The sequence below is a fragment of the Tupaia chinensis genome, unplaced genomic scaffold (assembly GCF_000334495.1).
Source record: "Tupaia chinensis unplaced genomic scaffold, TupChi_1.0 Scaffold000070_1, whole genome shotgun sequence".
In the NCBI taxonomy this organism is placed as follows: domain Eukaryota; kingdom Metazoa; phylum Chordata; class Mammalia; order Scandentia; family Tupaiidae; genus Tupaia; species Tupaia belangeri.
In genome coordinates, this window is record NW_006159530.1 from 1081599 (window position 1) to 1097814 (window position 16216).

General features: G+C 40.7%; 1 protein-coding gene across 1 annotated transcript in view; it reads right to left on the reverse strand.

The window, feature by feature from the left end:
* Nucleotides 1–1937: 1937 nt before the first annotated feature.
* The window catches only part of SH2D1B (SH2 domain containing 1B), a 29248-nt gene continuing 14969 nt past the window's right edge, over nt 1938–16216 (reverse strand). The window contains exons 2-4 of the mRNA XM_006142242.3: nt 10612–10675; nt 6225–6390; nt 1938–4747 (exon numbers count right to left, since the gene is read on the reverse strand). Coding sequence (XP_006142304.1) covers nt 4710–4747; nt 6225–6390; nt 10612–10675 — 268 coding nt within the window. The 3' untranslated portion in view covers nt 1938–4709. The remainder of the gene's footprint in view (nt 4748–6224; nt 6391–10611; nt 10676–16216) is intronic.

Sequence of the window (16216 nt, forward strand, 5' to 3'; positions counted from 1 at the left end):
TTAACATGACATAAAATCTAAATAAAGACAAAAAAGCATAAGAGACACAGGGAAATACTTCATAAAGAAAAAGAAACAGATCAGATGACAAAATAATTATAAAAACATTAGACTTAAAAGTATAACCTCAAAACAGTTAAGAATTGCAAATAATAAAGACAAATCAACATATCAACTAGTAAATCAGAAAGCTAAACTCTTATATATTGGGTTAAAATGAGATTTATCCCTCTTTGATTCTATACATCAAGTAGATGAAAAACAGCAAAATCTATAAAAATAATCATTTTACATGATGTATAATCTTAAATACATCAAAGAGGCTGAAGAGAATTAAAATACATAGAAAAACAATTAAGCAAATAAAATATTCAATGTTCAGACATACTAGGTCAGTGAGGAAGCTTCAGAAATAGAAGTCAATCTATTATCTAAGCTTAACCCTGTATAGTTTTAAATCTATACTACAGAAAACTAAAATATATGTCTGAAAAGAATTATAAGCTACCTAACAGCCCTTGGATGGAAGAGGACATTTTTTTCACAGAAATTAAAAATACTTTGAATGACAATAAATATCATTCATATTTAAATTTGTATGATATAGCTAAAGTAGTACCTTGTCCTAAATTCATAGCTTTAAATGTCTTTATTAGAAATAATATTGAAGGGGCCCAGGATGTGGTACGGTGGACTCCCACATGGCTGACCACGGTTTGAGTCCCAGACCTGGTGACTTGAAAATCACATGGAGTACACATGCATGAGTGCCCCAAATGCCGGGAGAAGAATGGAAGAGTAGGGACCCCGGGACAGCCATCCCTCCAAGGAGTCATTTCTCGTTTTCCCAACAATATGACATCATGTTTCACATTGTGTTTCAATTTTCTGTGTCTCTGCTTGACCCACCCTTCAGAGGAGGAAAAAACCTTGCCAAACAGATGTATCTTCACAATCCATACCGTATATTGGACAAGTGTACATTCATACCCCAAGACATATATCAAATAGTAGAGAGCTGGTTCCAATGGGTTGGGCAAACATGAGAAGAGGAATAAGGAATGAAGAGAAAAAAAATGAAATAAAAGAAGGGTCTCATACAGACTGATCTCTCTCCAGCAAGCACATGCAACCTATGGCAAAAAAATAAAAAATCAGGAAAGAAAATTGAGAAAAGAAAGCCAGATGAACCCCCCAGATAAGGCTAGAACTCATCAAAATAGAAAATAACAATCTAAAAACAATTCAAAAAAAGAAAAGACTAGCAATACCAAAAGTTGGCTTTAAAAGGACTAATAGGTAAAAAAGTAAGATGCAAATACACAGAATAAGGAAGAGATATGACTACAGCCACAACAGAGTATTTAAAAAAAAAGAATATTATGAAAGGAATAAGGAATGAAGAGAAAAAAAATGAAATAAAAGAAGGGTCTCATACAGACTGATCTCTCTCCAGCAAGCACATGCAACCTATGGCAAAAAAATAAAAAATCAGGAAAGAAAATTGAGAAAAGAAAGCCAGATGAACCCCCCAGATAAGGCTAGAACTCATCAAAATAGAAAATAACAATCTAAAAACAATTCAAAAAAAGAAAAGACTAGCAATACCAAAAGTTGGCTTTAAAAGGACTAATAGGTAAAAAAGTAAGATGCAAATACACAGAATAAGGAAGAGATATGACTACAGCCACAACAGAGTATTTAAAAAAAAAGAATATTATGAACTATATGACAATAACCAAAAACTTAGAATGAATAAATTTTTGGAAAAACAAAATATATCAAATTTGGCAAAATAATTGAATAAGCCAAGACGTTTTAAATATATTTAAATCATAACAAAAGATCCACCCCTCCCTTTCACCACAACCTCAAACTTGGTTTTACTAGAAAACACTAAAAAATTTCAAGGAACAAATATTTACCTTATGAAGGTGTTGCAGAAAACAGGAAAAGGAGAAAAAATTTAATTCACTTTATATGATGAGAATAACATGATTCAGCCATTGCAATCTTCTGTGGCTTATGATTTTAATACAAAATATTAATTAGTAAATCCAACAGTTTATTAAAACTAATACCACATGATAAAGTTAAGTAATGCAAGAATGGTTATGATATTGACAACTTTACTAATGTAATTTATCTCTATGAAGGGATAAAATAAAAAGTGGTGATACCAATAGGTGTAGGAAAAAAGTCACAAGTTTCAAAACATTTTGAAGAAAATTCTAAAGTAGCCTTAATAAAGACTATTGTCACATACATATGCTTAAATGGAGAAGATTTCTAAGCATTCACTATAATATTGAGAACAATACAAAAATTATAACTATCCTGACTACTGTTTAATGTATCTCAGAGCCCTGGCCAATGAAGTAAACACAAAAAAATAAATAAGCATAAGTATTGAAAAGAAAGAACAAAATGTGATTATTTACAGCTGACAAAATCATATATATAGAAAACACAACAGGATCCGCAGGCAAACTAGTACATCTGATGCGAGAGTAAATATTTTGCTATCATCAAAGTCTATTAGAAACGTAATAAAACATAAGATATCATTTACAACAACTGAAAATAATTAGAAATTAATATAATAGACCATACAAGACTTCTACAACTCCATTGGAGAGCAATACACATGACTTGAATGAATGCATGTAGCATGTTTATGCTCCGGGAAACATCACAAGAATATCAGTTCTTTCCTAATTACTTTATAAATTAATTGCCAGTTTATTTGAAATTTCAGTAAGGGATATCTAGCAACTTAACATATTTATTGTAAAGTGTATATGGAAGAATCAAGGACCGTGAACAGGAAAGTCATTTTCAAAAATAAAAGCTTGATCATAAGACACTACAAAGCCAAAGTATCAGAACCACGTGATGTATTATATGAGGAACCATAAGTCAGAGGGGAGGAAGATGAATTGATAAGCAGATTGAAATGAGAAAACTTGATCTATATATGCAGAAACAGAAAGTTGGTTTCTCACCTCTTGCCATATATAAAGGTGAAACCAGGATTCATCATTTATTCAACAGTTATTTACTTAGCCTCTACTCTATACGAAAGACTTTTCCTGGACACTGGGCATAAGTCAACAAAAAGGCTTGACAGCGTTAAAATCCCAGCTGCAGAGAGGAAACATATAAAGGAGGAACCATCTTCAGTAGGAACCACTCTTCAGCAGAAGAAAGTATGGAATTAGTTTTTCATGATGTTAGAGTGAGGAAGGACTTGGTAAACAAGAACCAAAAGTAGCAGAGGCCATAAGGAAACAAACAAACAAACAAAAAACCATGGGTTTGATTACACCATAATTAAACATGAGCACACTTTATCACCTGCCCAGATAGTGCAGAGAAACTCTCTCTCCATTTCATAAGGAGGCTTGTCCAAGGTGGTTTCTGGTAGTAGGGGATTGAATCCAGCCTACAGGTCTATCTCTAGAGGACTGGATGAGCAAAGTGTGGTGGGTGTACACTGTGGGATACCGTGCACCAATTCTGAGGTCCTAAATAAGATAGACACTCAACAATAAATAATAGAACCAATTAGTATTACATAAAAATAATACTAAGAACAGAACTGGAGTAATAGTACCATATCATGTACATAAAGGTCAAAGATGTCATATTGCAAATAGAGTCAGGTTGGTTTAGTCTGGCTCCCTCACCTCCTATCTTACCATGTTTGAAGGCCACAGGGTAAACAACTTATGTTATTACTTATACTGTGTTTTTGAGCTTGTTACATAATTATGACTTTGCTGGTTTATGCCATTGAATGCGATGCAGCCCCTTAAGAGAAAGGGGGCACCTGGTCAGCTAGCCCTGTTTAGCTATCTAGCTCTGCCCTGCTCTGTGCTGCTCTGCTCGGTGCTGTCCTGCCAGCTAGCCCTGTTTGATGCATAAATGGACTCACACAAAATCAAGGAGAAATTGTGTCCAAGGTGATATTTTGCAGGAAGATCAAGACTGGAAGAAGACAAGTTATGAAGGGAGGGAAAAGCGCGGCTGGGTGGAGAAGGATCAAGTCCTCCACCATGACCACGACCAGTACGGGCAGAAACAGAGAACGTGCTGGCTTGCTCAGGGAGGCAGAGACCCTGATCCCTCCCTGGTCTGTGGGCATTTTCATTGTCCTCAGATTGCCCAACTTTACCTGACACAGTCAGGAGACAGATGAGAGCAATGTGTATTGCCCCACCAAACCACTTGTTCTGTAAAAGAGGAAACAGATCTAGAGAAGGAAAGAGGTGTGGACAAAGTTTCAGAGTCACAGGCCTGGAACTCAGGTCTCCACACTTGTGCCTAAGTGGGCCTCCCAGCAATCCCAGCCTGCTCTTCTCTGTTCGAAGGTGTCCCTCCGCTCATTCAGAAGAAAGATGCCAAACACGATGTAGCCATAATGCCTTTAACAAGCCAAGGAGAAGAGCTTTCGGTGGTCCCATTCCAAGAAAGAAGTCTGAGGGGTGAAAAGGGGCTTTGAAGCTGCTCATGCGATCTGCCTGGGAGGTGGGAAACAGGCAGCCACTTCTCTGAAGCTGGTGGACAGAGCACCTTCAGTTACCCCGATCCAGAGAGTCCGCATTGTCCACTGGGGTTCGGTATTCCAGACCCACACCTGCAGGAGAAGCAGGTGGCCATGAGCTGTCACCCATCTCCTCTCTTTGTTGTGTCCAGTCTGTCTCCCTTCAAGGCAAGACATTCACATAGTCATCCTCACTGTTCTCTGTAGGGGAAAAAGGCAGAAGATAAATAATCAGGCTGCACTCCTAGAAGTCACATCAGTCAACCCCACTCACGCGAAAGAAGACCTCTGACCAGACACAGAGAGCCCGTGATGCCACATCAAAGTGGCATTTCAAAGGCTGAGGTGTCACAAGAAGCGCTCCTAGAAAACAGGCAGCTCTTGAGCCAAGCCTCCAAATTTCCAGCCCCTGGTGTCTCCATCCACCAGCAGACCACCCGTGCCTCCCTCAGCGGGAGAATGGCGAAGCTTGTTCTACAGAGACAGCAGGATGGGGAGCGAGACCGTGAGGCCGATGAGAAGATGAGACCTGTGGTAGCCGAGGATGTGGGCGCTCACGCTGCCGTTAGTGCCAAGCATGTACAGTGGGTGGTGTGAGACCGTCGCCTACTTCTGGAAAGATCTCTGAGAGGATCTTCTCTTAGGATTTGTGATTGTTTCTATCATGACTGAGACAAATACCACCGCCACTCCAGCAACTCATTTGGGTCTGCCTAAGGGCTGCAGCTAGATTTCCAGCTCTGCCACTACACACACACACACACACACACACACACACACACATGCACTCACTGGCGGAAAAGAGAGGGAAAGTGGAAAATCACCCCCCAACCCCGGGGTGTATGGTCACACCACAATCCCTTCTCCTCCATTCTCCTCTCAGGATTTTGGACATATGCCAGGTGTGATTTTTAAAGCCACTGGGTCCAAGACTCAAACCGTGGTCAGTTATGTAGGAATCCAGTACTTTTACCACCACGCTACATGCTGGCCCTAGCACATCTGTTCTTGTCACTGACACCTGCCCACTGATAACTACAATCCCTTTCACTGAGACTATAACCATCTTGAGAAAACAGGATTAAGCCAGAACTGTCTGAGTTAAATTTAACAACGCTGCCACGGACAGATACTAGATTCTCTTCTTAGAGCAGACTTCAAGGGCGGGGGTAAGCCAGAGTGGCTGCTTGTGATACGATGAGAGAAGTCTCAGCATGGATTTTCTGTGCTCAGATTTACTGATCATCTCTCATTTTCCACCATGGTTTGCTATCTTTTAAGGATGTATCTGAAATCATTTGTCACCTAACGCTTTGTAAGTGAATGCTTAGCAAATAATGCACAAAACATACCAGGCTATGAGGAGGGAGTTGAAGTGCTTTCTGCATTTGAAAACCTACCTATTTGCTCTTTTATTCCCAATCTTGAGTGGTTTGCACAAGGTCACAGCACGAATTCGAAGTCAGCTGTTTGCCTAGAAACCACTCATGTGCTCTGCACTGTCCAAGCACAGCTCTGCCTTGGCCACAGAGGCTGGAAGCCACCACCCCTCAACATATAGAAATTGCACACTGAAGCTCTTTAGATAATGTCATAGGAAAGGGCATTCCTCTGCATTGGTTCTACAAGTAGTCCATTGGAAGAAATGAGATTAAGGTTCTTTTTAAAGAGCTTTTACCATAAATGCTGTCCAACTCTAATTTTGAGCTTCTCCACATCAGGTAGGGGTTGGTCTTCTTTATTGGCTTTGAAAGTTGAACCACCAGCCCTTGATCTGGTTTCTCAAATTTGGAGATCAGTTCCTTTAGGTTTGGAAAGATCTGCTTGGGCACACCTTCCGTGGTCTGCAAAAGGACAAGACAGCAGATCGCTCACTCATCACTGTGCAGTTCTGTATGAAATGTGACACTTCTCAAAACCGTGGTTTTCAGGGCTGCCTCCTGAGCTGACAAACTGGAAACAAGCGACCAACAACTTGTGCTTAAAAGTTCACACCAAATACAATTCACGGAAATTTGTTTGAAGACCAGCCTCGACTTAGCCTGAGGTAAGAGGACTTATCATCGAGGCATCCCCAACTTGGGGTGCAGTATTGAGTGAGGCCTTGCTCTTGACGATTTGAGACAGTTCTTGTTGTATTAGGTTTTCCGGAAAGTCCTTATGTTTTTGCACACAAAAACATAGAAAAATATGTCCTGACTTTCCCGACAACCTAACAGATAATAAAAAGTCCTCGGAATGTTTATGGAAATGCATATTATGAGAAAACTATGCTTAGATTTCACTTTTTATTTGCACCAAAATAAACTCACACTTTGATTCCACTATTCCACTGTGAAGGGGACCCCTCTAAGAGCTTAGTCCCTTTCTGGCAGCCTTTGGTATTTTAGAGGACTAACAGAGGTGAACTTCTGATGGAAAAGGCCCGATGGGCAATGAAAGCACTTGATGAATTGATTCTCCATGTGGGGAACATAGGCCAACCAAAGTCCCGATTTCAGCCGAAAGTAAGAATATCAATATACCTCAAGCCATAAATAGTTGTTTTCTGTTAACCAGCTATAGACCAAGTGCTCTTATCGAATACAATCTTTTAGAAATACTTTAAAGCAAACAGAGTGTACTTCCTCTGCTTTTATGCATGTGGTTTTCTTGATCATCACTGAGGTTCTCATGGCCACCCTGTCAGGGTACAGAAAGGGTCAGGGGTCAGGAGATCTTCTGATGTGCAGTTTGGTTAGCCTCCGTAGTGAAGCTGCAGGCTGACACCGAGGTTGTCTGCAGGGCTGTCTATCAGTGCAGCCGCTTCAACCCCAGCTTCACGTAGGCAGGCCTGCTCCTGGGTGAAGTGGCTGAGCATCTGGGTTATGACTGACTTGATGCCTCTCTCTTCTGTCCAGATGAGACAAAACAGGCTATGGAGAAATTATCCACATTGCCCAAGGTACACAGCAAAAGGGATAAAAAGGCTTCAGATAAGTTAATGCTTGGAATATGTATTATTTTGAAATAATTTCAGATACGGCCATTTGCAAAACTGTAAGGCGCCCCTAAAAGACCTCTCCCCTCGTGGCACCAAAGATGGCACCTAGCGGAAGTCCTCGAGGCCTTACTTAAGTAAACAACTATACGGAAGTGGGCATAGCGATGACGTGGTATGCACATGATCACCACGGGCACAGTACATGCAACCAATCCTCAACCGAAGATTAGTTTCCGTGCACGTGGACAATGAACCGATTGGCTAGGGGCCCTCTATAAGGCCCCGGGGGTTGGGGAAAAGGGAGAGAAGATTGTAAGAAGCCTGGGGAAATAAAGCGTTCCGGAGAAGACCTTGTCAGCGTCGTCATTAAAGCGGCACAAAACTATTAAATAAAAACTTCTTGTGTATATCTTTCACCCACACCCTAAATGTTAGCATTTTATTATATTTGTTTTTTATTCTATCTTTCCAAATAAAGATTCCCATACGTGCATGTGTATGTGTGTGTGTATATATATATATATATGTATACATATATTCTTTTATTAAAAATTTTTATCATGGGATCAGCAGTTAGCATAATGGCTATGTTGCTGGACTCCCACATAGTCGACCGCGGTTCGCGTCCTGGACCTGGTGGCTTAAAACTCACGCCGGGCGCGTGTGCGTGCGTGCCCAAGATCCCGAGAGGGGAGTGGAAGAGAAGGGATTGCGGTGTGACCATCCCCCCCGGGGGGTGATTTCTCGCTTTCTGTCTCTCTGTTTCTCTCTCTGTCTGGTGAGCGCACGTGCCCTATAGCAAAAAAACCTCTCAAAAAAAAATTTTATCATCAATTTATTTTTCTACATTTTCCACAAACATTTACTTTACATATCAAAAAGATTTTTGCTCATACTCCATAGTTCTTGACAGTTAATAAACAACTTTCAAAATTTCCCCAAAACTGACTTTTAAAGATAACTTTCAAAATATTTGTTACAATTTTGCCTGTGACTCTGTAACAACAGAGACAGTATGGTTTTAAACATTTCTGAGAAAATGTTTACATGTCAACTACTCAAGCTGTTGAAAGGCAAACACCCAGCCCGTAATTCACACATGAATCTTCACAACTCAGTTCTGCCTACCGAGTACTCTGCGGCTTACCAGCTGTTAGCAAAGATCAGTTTCTTTTTCCTCCTTCAAAATCTTCCTCAAGGTAATCCTCTGGTTGTGGCTGCTCTTTTGCAATCTCTACTGAGTACAATGCTGGGCTGGGAAAATTCAGGTTATTTTATGGTACAAATTCTTTCATATGGCTTCTCTAATCCTCTCTGCCAGGCAGAACTGTTTATGGTGCCAGGCCATCTTTCCAAGAGCTTCTGTTGGCTTACTTGAGATCTACCTTAGTTCCATAGCTTTCTGGTCATATTTTCAGATATGACATTGCAGTCAAAGCCCTGGTGTTACTGAGTATTTCCAATTTCTCATGCAAGGCAACAGGTGTTATTGAACTTATGCAAATAACCTTTCTGCCACAAAATAAGAATACTCCCAAATATTTTTCAATTCCAGAAAGGTCAGGAAGGGAGAAAAGTTTATGTTTCAATTTAAACGAACAAGCAAAAAAATGTTTTAACAAATTGCTGAATCTATCAAGAACTCAAAAGAAAGCAAAATCCTTAAATCTGAAAAGTAAGGCATAGTAAAAAAATCAGTAATGTTTTAGTCAAAAGTCATAAAATTCTATTTCACCAATTCAGTCTCATGTAATCAATATCTCTTCTGTTGAATTTGCAGTGTTACTGGGGTCTGATCTTTCTGTTTATGAAAACAATTTAAGGGTTAAATTGCAAACATATCTCTTTAACCCTAAATAATTTAGTATGTTCTAAAAAGAACTACCTTTAATATAAATTATAACCACATGACAAAGATTAAAATCAGAAACTTAACTTTAATGCAATATTTTTTGCTCATCCTATTTAAATTTTGAATTTAGTCAATTGTGTCAATTGCTTTATTGATGTCTTCTGTAGCAAAAGAAAAACAATGCATGAAGGTACCTCAAAAAGTTCATAGAAAACAGATTAACATATGAGTGTATTTTGGTGCCAACATTTTTTTTTTGTTTTTTTTTTTTTGGAGAGGTTTTCGCTATAGGGTGTGTGCGCTCGCCAGACAGACAGAGAGAGACAGAGAGACAGAAAGCAAGAAATCATCCCCCAATGGGGATGGTCACGCCACAATCCCTTCTCCTCCATTCTCCTCTCGAGATCTTGGGCACACACGCACATGCACCCAGCATGAGTTCTAAGCCACCGGGTCCGGGACGCAAACCTTGGTCAACTACGTAGGAGTCCAGCAACATAGCCATTACGTTAACTGCTGGTTCCCGGTGCCAACATTTTTGAAATTCATGTATAGTTTATTCATAAGATGCTTTTTCCATGAACTTTTGAAGACCTCCTTGTATAAGGTGTTTGGAGATCATTTGTATTCTAGTCTCTTTTCGATACTCACAATAAACGTTGACATATTGAAGACTCTGAAGAATCTCATAGCCAGCTTAACCTCACACACAAGCGTTTCAGAAAGATTATTTCAGGATTCCATTGGTAATTAAAATTCAACGGCATGTATTATACTCTACATCTTAAGCCAGAGAACTAAATTCAAATGAAGCCAAAAAGGTTTTCTGCTTAGCACTCAGGGAATGAGAAAAATGAAGCAAATTCCCTAGGCTTCCAGCCACTTTGCCCTTCCCTTTACATTGTCATACTAATGCAGCACACATTGGTTCCCACGCCATCTTGCATCATCACTTAGTCTTCTCACTCAACCTTGGTTTTGTATGGAGTCCAGTCAGTTCCTTTGGCCTTGGAGGCACCAGAACTGAATAATAGCTGTGGAACCCAACTGTAGAACCTTCTAGTTTCCCACAGAAGAAGACCAGGTAAACCATTATTCTGGCTCCAAACTCTGAATGGCACTTCTGTTTTTGGAATGCCTTTACATGGTCACATCTCAGGTTTAAGAGATGGTTTCAAGATCTCCCCTCTCAGCTTTGTTGTCGTTGTTGCCGGACTCAGCTGTTCTTACCTGAATCTTGTAATAACCCTGTTTCTCTTTGAAGATTCGGTATGTGTAGACAAAATTTTTATACCTGTGGGAAGATAACTGTATGAGTCATAATGTTCTTATATCCAAGTAACAGCTACCATCAGGTTTATATGCCATATGTCTCTCAATCTTGCATCCCCCAAAGAAGCATATCATATTCAGGCCCTCTCCTCTGTGGGAATTTTAAAGAAATAGCAGTTTTGAAACGGGGACCCTTATTCATCTGACGGAAGTCTAGGTTCTAGTAGAAAAGAGTGAGGAGAGAAGATGTAAAACTTCCATGGTCATGGCATTTCTCTCTAGCTCCAAGCTGGTCCTACACACAAAACACTGTTGATCCAGGCCTGTGCTGTTTTTTTAAATGATTTGTCATTGGTTACATTATAGGTAGTACAACTAAAACAGAGAGAGTTAGGGATTTTGTCCAAGTAAGTGATGTGTTCTAGCTCCCCACTGAAAGAGGAGCCATTGGCCAAATAATCCAATCACAGTTTCAATAACAGACCCAAATCCAGCACTATTCTAAAAAGACATAACCCACATGAACATAGTCTTCTATTCCAAGATATTATCAATTGTAAGATATGTGATCAATTTAACAATAGCTTTCTGGGAGAAAAGTGCATGCATTCAATGTCTCCATCAACTGTTGGAATGTTTGGATTTCACAGAAATGTTAACATGTACAAAATGAAATTGAAAGAGACTGGCATGAGGTTCAAACTGATGGACGCCTCCTCACTGCACCCAAGCCAAAGGATCCAAGGACTGATCTTTGGACCGTGTTGGTAAATTAGGTGACTCCTTGTAGCTTTAAAGCACAGGGCCCCCTTTACAAGAGACTTCATACTTTTGGAAGCTGTGGTAATTGACTTTAAAACCCAATCCTTTGTGTAGGGCTCCCTAAGGCCAGAATAAGCCTCGAATCACATTGCAAGCAATAAAAAGAATGAGTTTTATATGGATTTTGTCCATGTGTGACAAGTTAAAGTATCCTGTGGCCCATAAAGAAGTCTTAAAAAGAAGTATGTTCAAACCAGAATCCAATCCAATCAAAGTCCATACGTTGTATTTGGTCGATCACTTTTTTTTTTTTAAACCTAACTCTTACATAACCTGTGTTAAATTCTTAAATAAATAAATTTATTTTTAATCACATTGTTGAGTTATTAGCCTAAGAACATCTTCACTAAAGGACCTTGAAAGAATAAAACAAATAGCAGTTCTATGTTAATAAGCAAAAATATTTATACACTTCAAGTTATAAAGACAGGCATTGTTCAAGGATGGTTTTAGTTTTTAAAAAGTATTTTGAATAAAATAAGCCACGTTGCAGTAATACTGTATGAAAAATTGATTTACTGAGCTTGGGATACCTATACATACTTATTTTTGGAATGTTTACCCAAAAAACACCATAAGAGATTATAAAGCAGTGAGATTAGTATCTACCGTTTGAATATTTGTGTTCCTTCCAAATTCATGCCAGAACTTAATCCCCATTTGATGATATTAAGAGGTAGGACCTTTGGAGAAGTGATTGAGTCATGAAGGATCTGCCCTCTTGAATGGGATTACTGCCCTTAGGGAAGAGGCTCAAGACCTGTGTGGGTTTTCTGTCCCTTCTTCCGTGTGAGGTAAAAGGACACATCTGCCTCCAGAGGAACAGCCACAAGGCTTCATCTTAGACGCCCTCACCAGGCGTGGAATCTACGTGCCTTGATCTGAGTCTTCCCAACCTCCTGAATTATGAGGAAGAAATCTCTATTATTGATAAATTACTCATTCTATTTTGTTTATAGAAGCAGGAACCAACTGAGACATGACTATGATGTTACTGAGTGCACATAAAAACTATTTTTTTAAAGGTTTTTGCTGTAGGGTGCATGCAGTGGCTGGAGAGACAGTGAGAGGGTAAGTGAGAAATCACCCCCTCCCCCCCAAAGGAGGGTAAGTGAGAGGGTAAGTGAGAAATCACCCCCTCCCCCCCAAAGGAGGATGGCCATGCCCCAATCCCATCTCTTCTCTTCTCCTCCTGGGATTTTGGGCACATATGCACATGTGCCCTGCATGAGCTTAAGCTACCGAATCCAGGGCTGAAACTACAGATGACCATATGAGAGTCCAGCACCTTAGCCACTATACTACCTTCTGGTCCCCCAGAACTTGTTTTTAATAGCCACTGATATATCTATTATCTTATAAACATCATTTGTAAAGCTATTAAAAAAAGAAGATTTTTTTTTTCCAGTGGACATTTATACTAAAAATGCATCAAAAGACTGTGCATCCTCCAGGCCTCCCCTCCCCTACTGATGGTGACAAAGGAGCCTCTCTAAACTCTACCGAGTGCCACTTGCACTCTCTCTGTCGTGGATTCTTTGTGTTAATCTCATTATGCCCTTTATTCCCATTTTCAGTCATTATAAGAACCTCAGTCTCACAAGTGATCCTTATCTGCTGCCTTCTAAACTCACAAGGTTCTGCACAGCCTCTGTTGTGTCCCCTTGTCTTTCTTCTTAAAACTTTATCTTTTTCCTGTTTTCACTGGAGACAGAGACATAAGGACAGCACTCTAACAGAGTCTCGATGCCATGGCCCATCCCCAGCTTCATCCAGCCCTTCCTTCCTAAAATCCTCCCACTGTGCCCTCTGGAACTCAAAGCCCACCATCATGAAAGTCTCCCATATCTTCAACCTGTTCTCAACCATCCTATCGCCTTTGGGATCTACAGGAAACCTGCCCTGCCCCTCCTCAGGATGCTGCCCCCCCAACCCCTCTAAAGAGGCTGCTTCGTTCTCCCACTACACTCTCACCATGGGCCTGGAGGTGAGGCCAGTGTTCTTGCTCTCACAGCTCCTTAGTAATGTTTCCTTCCTTCTCTGAGTCCTCAGCTTTGAATTTCCTGTCACTAGACTGAATCGCCTACTACCCCTCACTGCTGTGGACATCTCCTGACCCGTCAATTACAGCCACTCATTTCCCTTGCTCACTGTCACTATCTTTAATACAATTCTTGGCTAAAGTTTTGGTCATTTCTATTCACATTTGGATTATCCAGTTTTTCAGTTCTTTGAACTCCCCTCCTCCAGTGATCTTCCTCCACCTGCTTCAACCACTCATTCCCGTATTCCTAACTAAGACGGGCTATATAATTTGTGGGTCTCATGGCAAAATGAAAATGTAGGAACTCTTGTCAAAAAATTATTAGGGATTTTGAAATGGTGACAACAGAGCATTATACTGAGCATGGTCCCTATGAGTAACTGCATAAGCTGTGCACTGTGAAGCTAGCCCTGCTCAAGAGTTTAAACTTGTCATTGCCAATAATGTCAACCCTTCATAAGCTCATTTTCATGCATACCATTCTTTTGGAATCTCTATTATCTCACTTTCTCTTCCTCTAGGATGCTGATTCCCAATCCCATGAACCCAGAGACTCTCCAACCAATTGATTCTTCCAGTTTTCACAGTTCCTCAAAGACAGCTTCACTCAGTTTAGATTATTCGTGTGCCATTATGCTCATTCTCTTACATATTCCTTTCCCTCCTCTACCATCTTTCTCCTTTGTAGGGTGCATGCAGTGGCTGGAGAGACAGTGAGAGGGGAAGTGAGAAATCACCCCCTCCCCCCCAAAGGAGGGTAAGTGAGAGGGTAAGTGAGAAATCACCCCCTCCCCCCCAAAGGAGGATGGCCATGCCCCAATCCCATCTCTTCTCTTCTCCTCCTGGGATTTTGGGCACATATGCACATGTGCCCTGCATGAGCTTAAGCTACCGAATCCAGGGCTGAAACTACAGATGACCATATGAGAGTCCAGCACCTTAGCCACTATACTACCTTCTGGTCCCCCAGAACTTGTTTTTAATAGCCACTGATATATCTATTATCTTATAAACATCATTTGTAAAGCTATTAAAAAAAGAAGATTTTTTTTTTCCAGTGGACATTTATACTAAAAATGCATCAAAAGACTGTGCATCCTCCAGGCCTCCCCTCCCCTACTGATGGTGACAAAGGAGCCTCTCTAAACTCTACCGAGTGCCACTTGCACTCTCTCTGTCGTGGATTCTTTGTGTTAATCTCATTATGCCCTTTATTCCCATTTTCAGTCATTATAAGAACCTCAGTCTCACAAGTGATCCTTATCTGCTGCCTTCTAAACTCACAAGGTTCTGCACAGCCTCTGTTGTGTCCCCTTGTCTTTCTTCTTAAAACTTTATCTTTTTCCTGTTTTCACTGGAGACAGAGACATAAGGACAGCACTCTAACAGAGTCTCGATGCCATGGCCCATCCCCAGCTTCATCCAGCCCTTCCTTCCTAAAATCCTCCCACTGTGCCCTCTGGAACTCAAAGCCCACCATCATGAAAGTCTCCCATATCTTCAACCTGTTCTCAACCATCCTATCGCCTTTGGGATCTACAGGAAACCTGCCCTGCCCCTCCTCAGGATGCTGCCCCCCCAACCCCTCTAAAGAGGCTGCTTCGTTCTCCCACTACACTCTCACCATGGGCCTGGAGGTGAGGCCAGTGTTCTTGCTCTCACAGCTCCTTAGTAATGTTTCCTTCCTTCTCTGAGTCCTCAGCTTTGAATTTCCTGTCACTAGACTGAATCGCCTACTACCCCTCACTGCTGTGGACATCTCCTGACCCGTCAATTACAGCCACTCATTTCCCTTGCTCACTGTCACTATCTTTAATACAATTCTTGGCTAAAGTTTTGGTCATTTCTATTCACATTTGGATTATCCAGTTTTTCAGTTCTTTGAACTCCCCTCCTCCAGTGATCTTCCTCCACCTGCTTCAACCACTCATTCCCGTATTCCTAACTAAGACGGGCTATATAATTTGTGGGTCTCATGGCAAAATGAAAATGTAGGAACTCTTGTCAAAAAATTATTAGGGATTTTGAAATGGTGACAACAGAGCATTATACTGAGCATGGTCCCTATGAGTAACTGCATAAGCTGTGCACTGTGAAGCTAGCCCTGCTCAAGAGTTTAAACTTGTCATTGCCAATAATGTCAACCCTTCATAAGCTCATTTTCATGCATACCATTCTTTTGGAATCTCTATTATCTCACTTTCTCTTCCTCTAGGATGCTGATTCCCAATCCCATGAACCCAGAGACTCTCCAACCAATTGATTCTTCCAGTTTTCACAGTTCCTCAAAGACAGCTTCACTCAGTTTAGATTATTCGTGTGCCATTATGCTCATTCTCTTACATATTCCTTTCCCTCCTCTACCATCTTTCTCCTTATTTACTCAGCTAGCAACACTAGAACCTGGGTTAAACCCAGCCCTCCGCAGCAATATGTGGCTGAATAGAAACACCCAGCCACTCAGACTGGCTTCACCAAATTAATGACCATGAACCTCACTCTGGAGCTGAATGGTCTGACAATCATTTACTTTCCTGTTTTACGCCTTCTTTCTCCTTAATCCTCAAATCTCCAACACCTCCTTTACCAGTTTCACCTTTTCTTTTCAACGTTTGTTTATTTCTTCCATGAACAGAAGTGATGAAGAGAATGCCCTGACTGGGGTCTCCACATTGTGTTCCACCCCCAGCCTCAGCC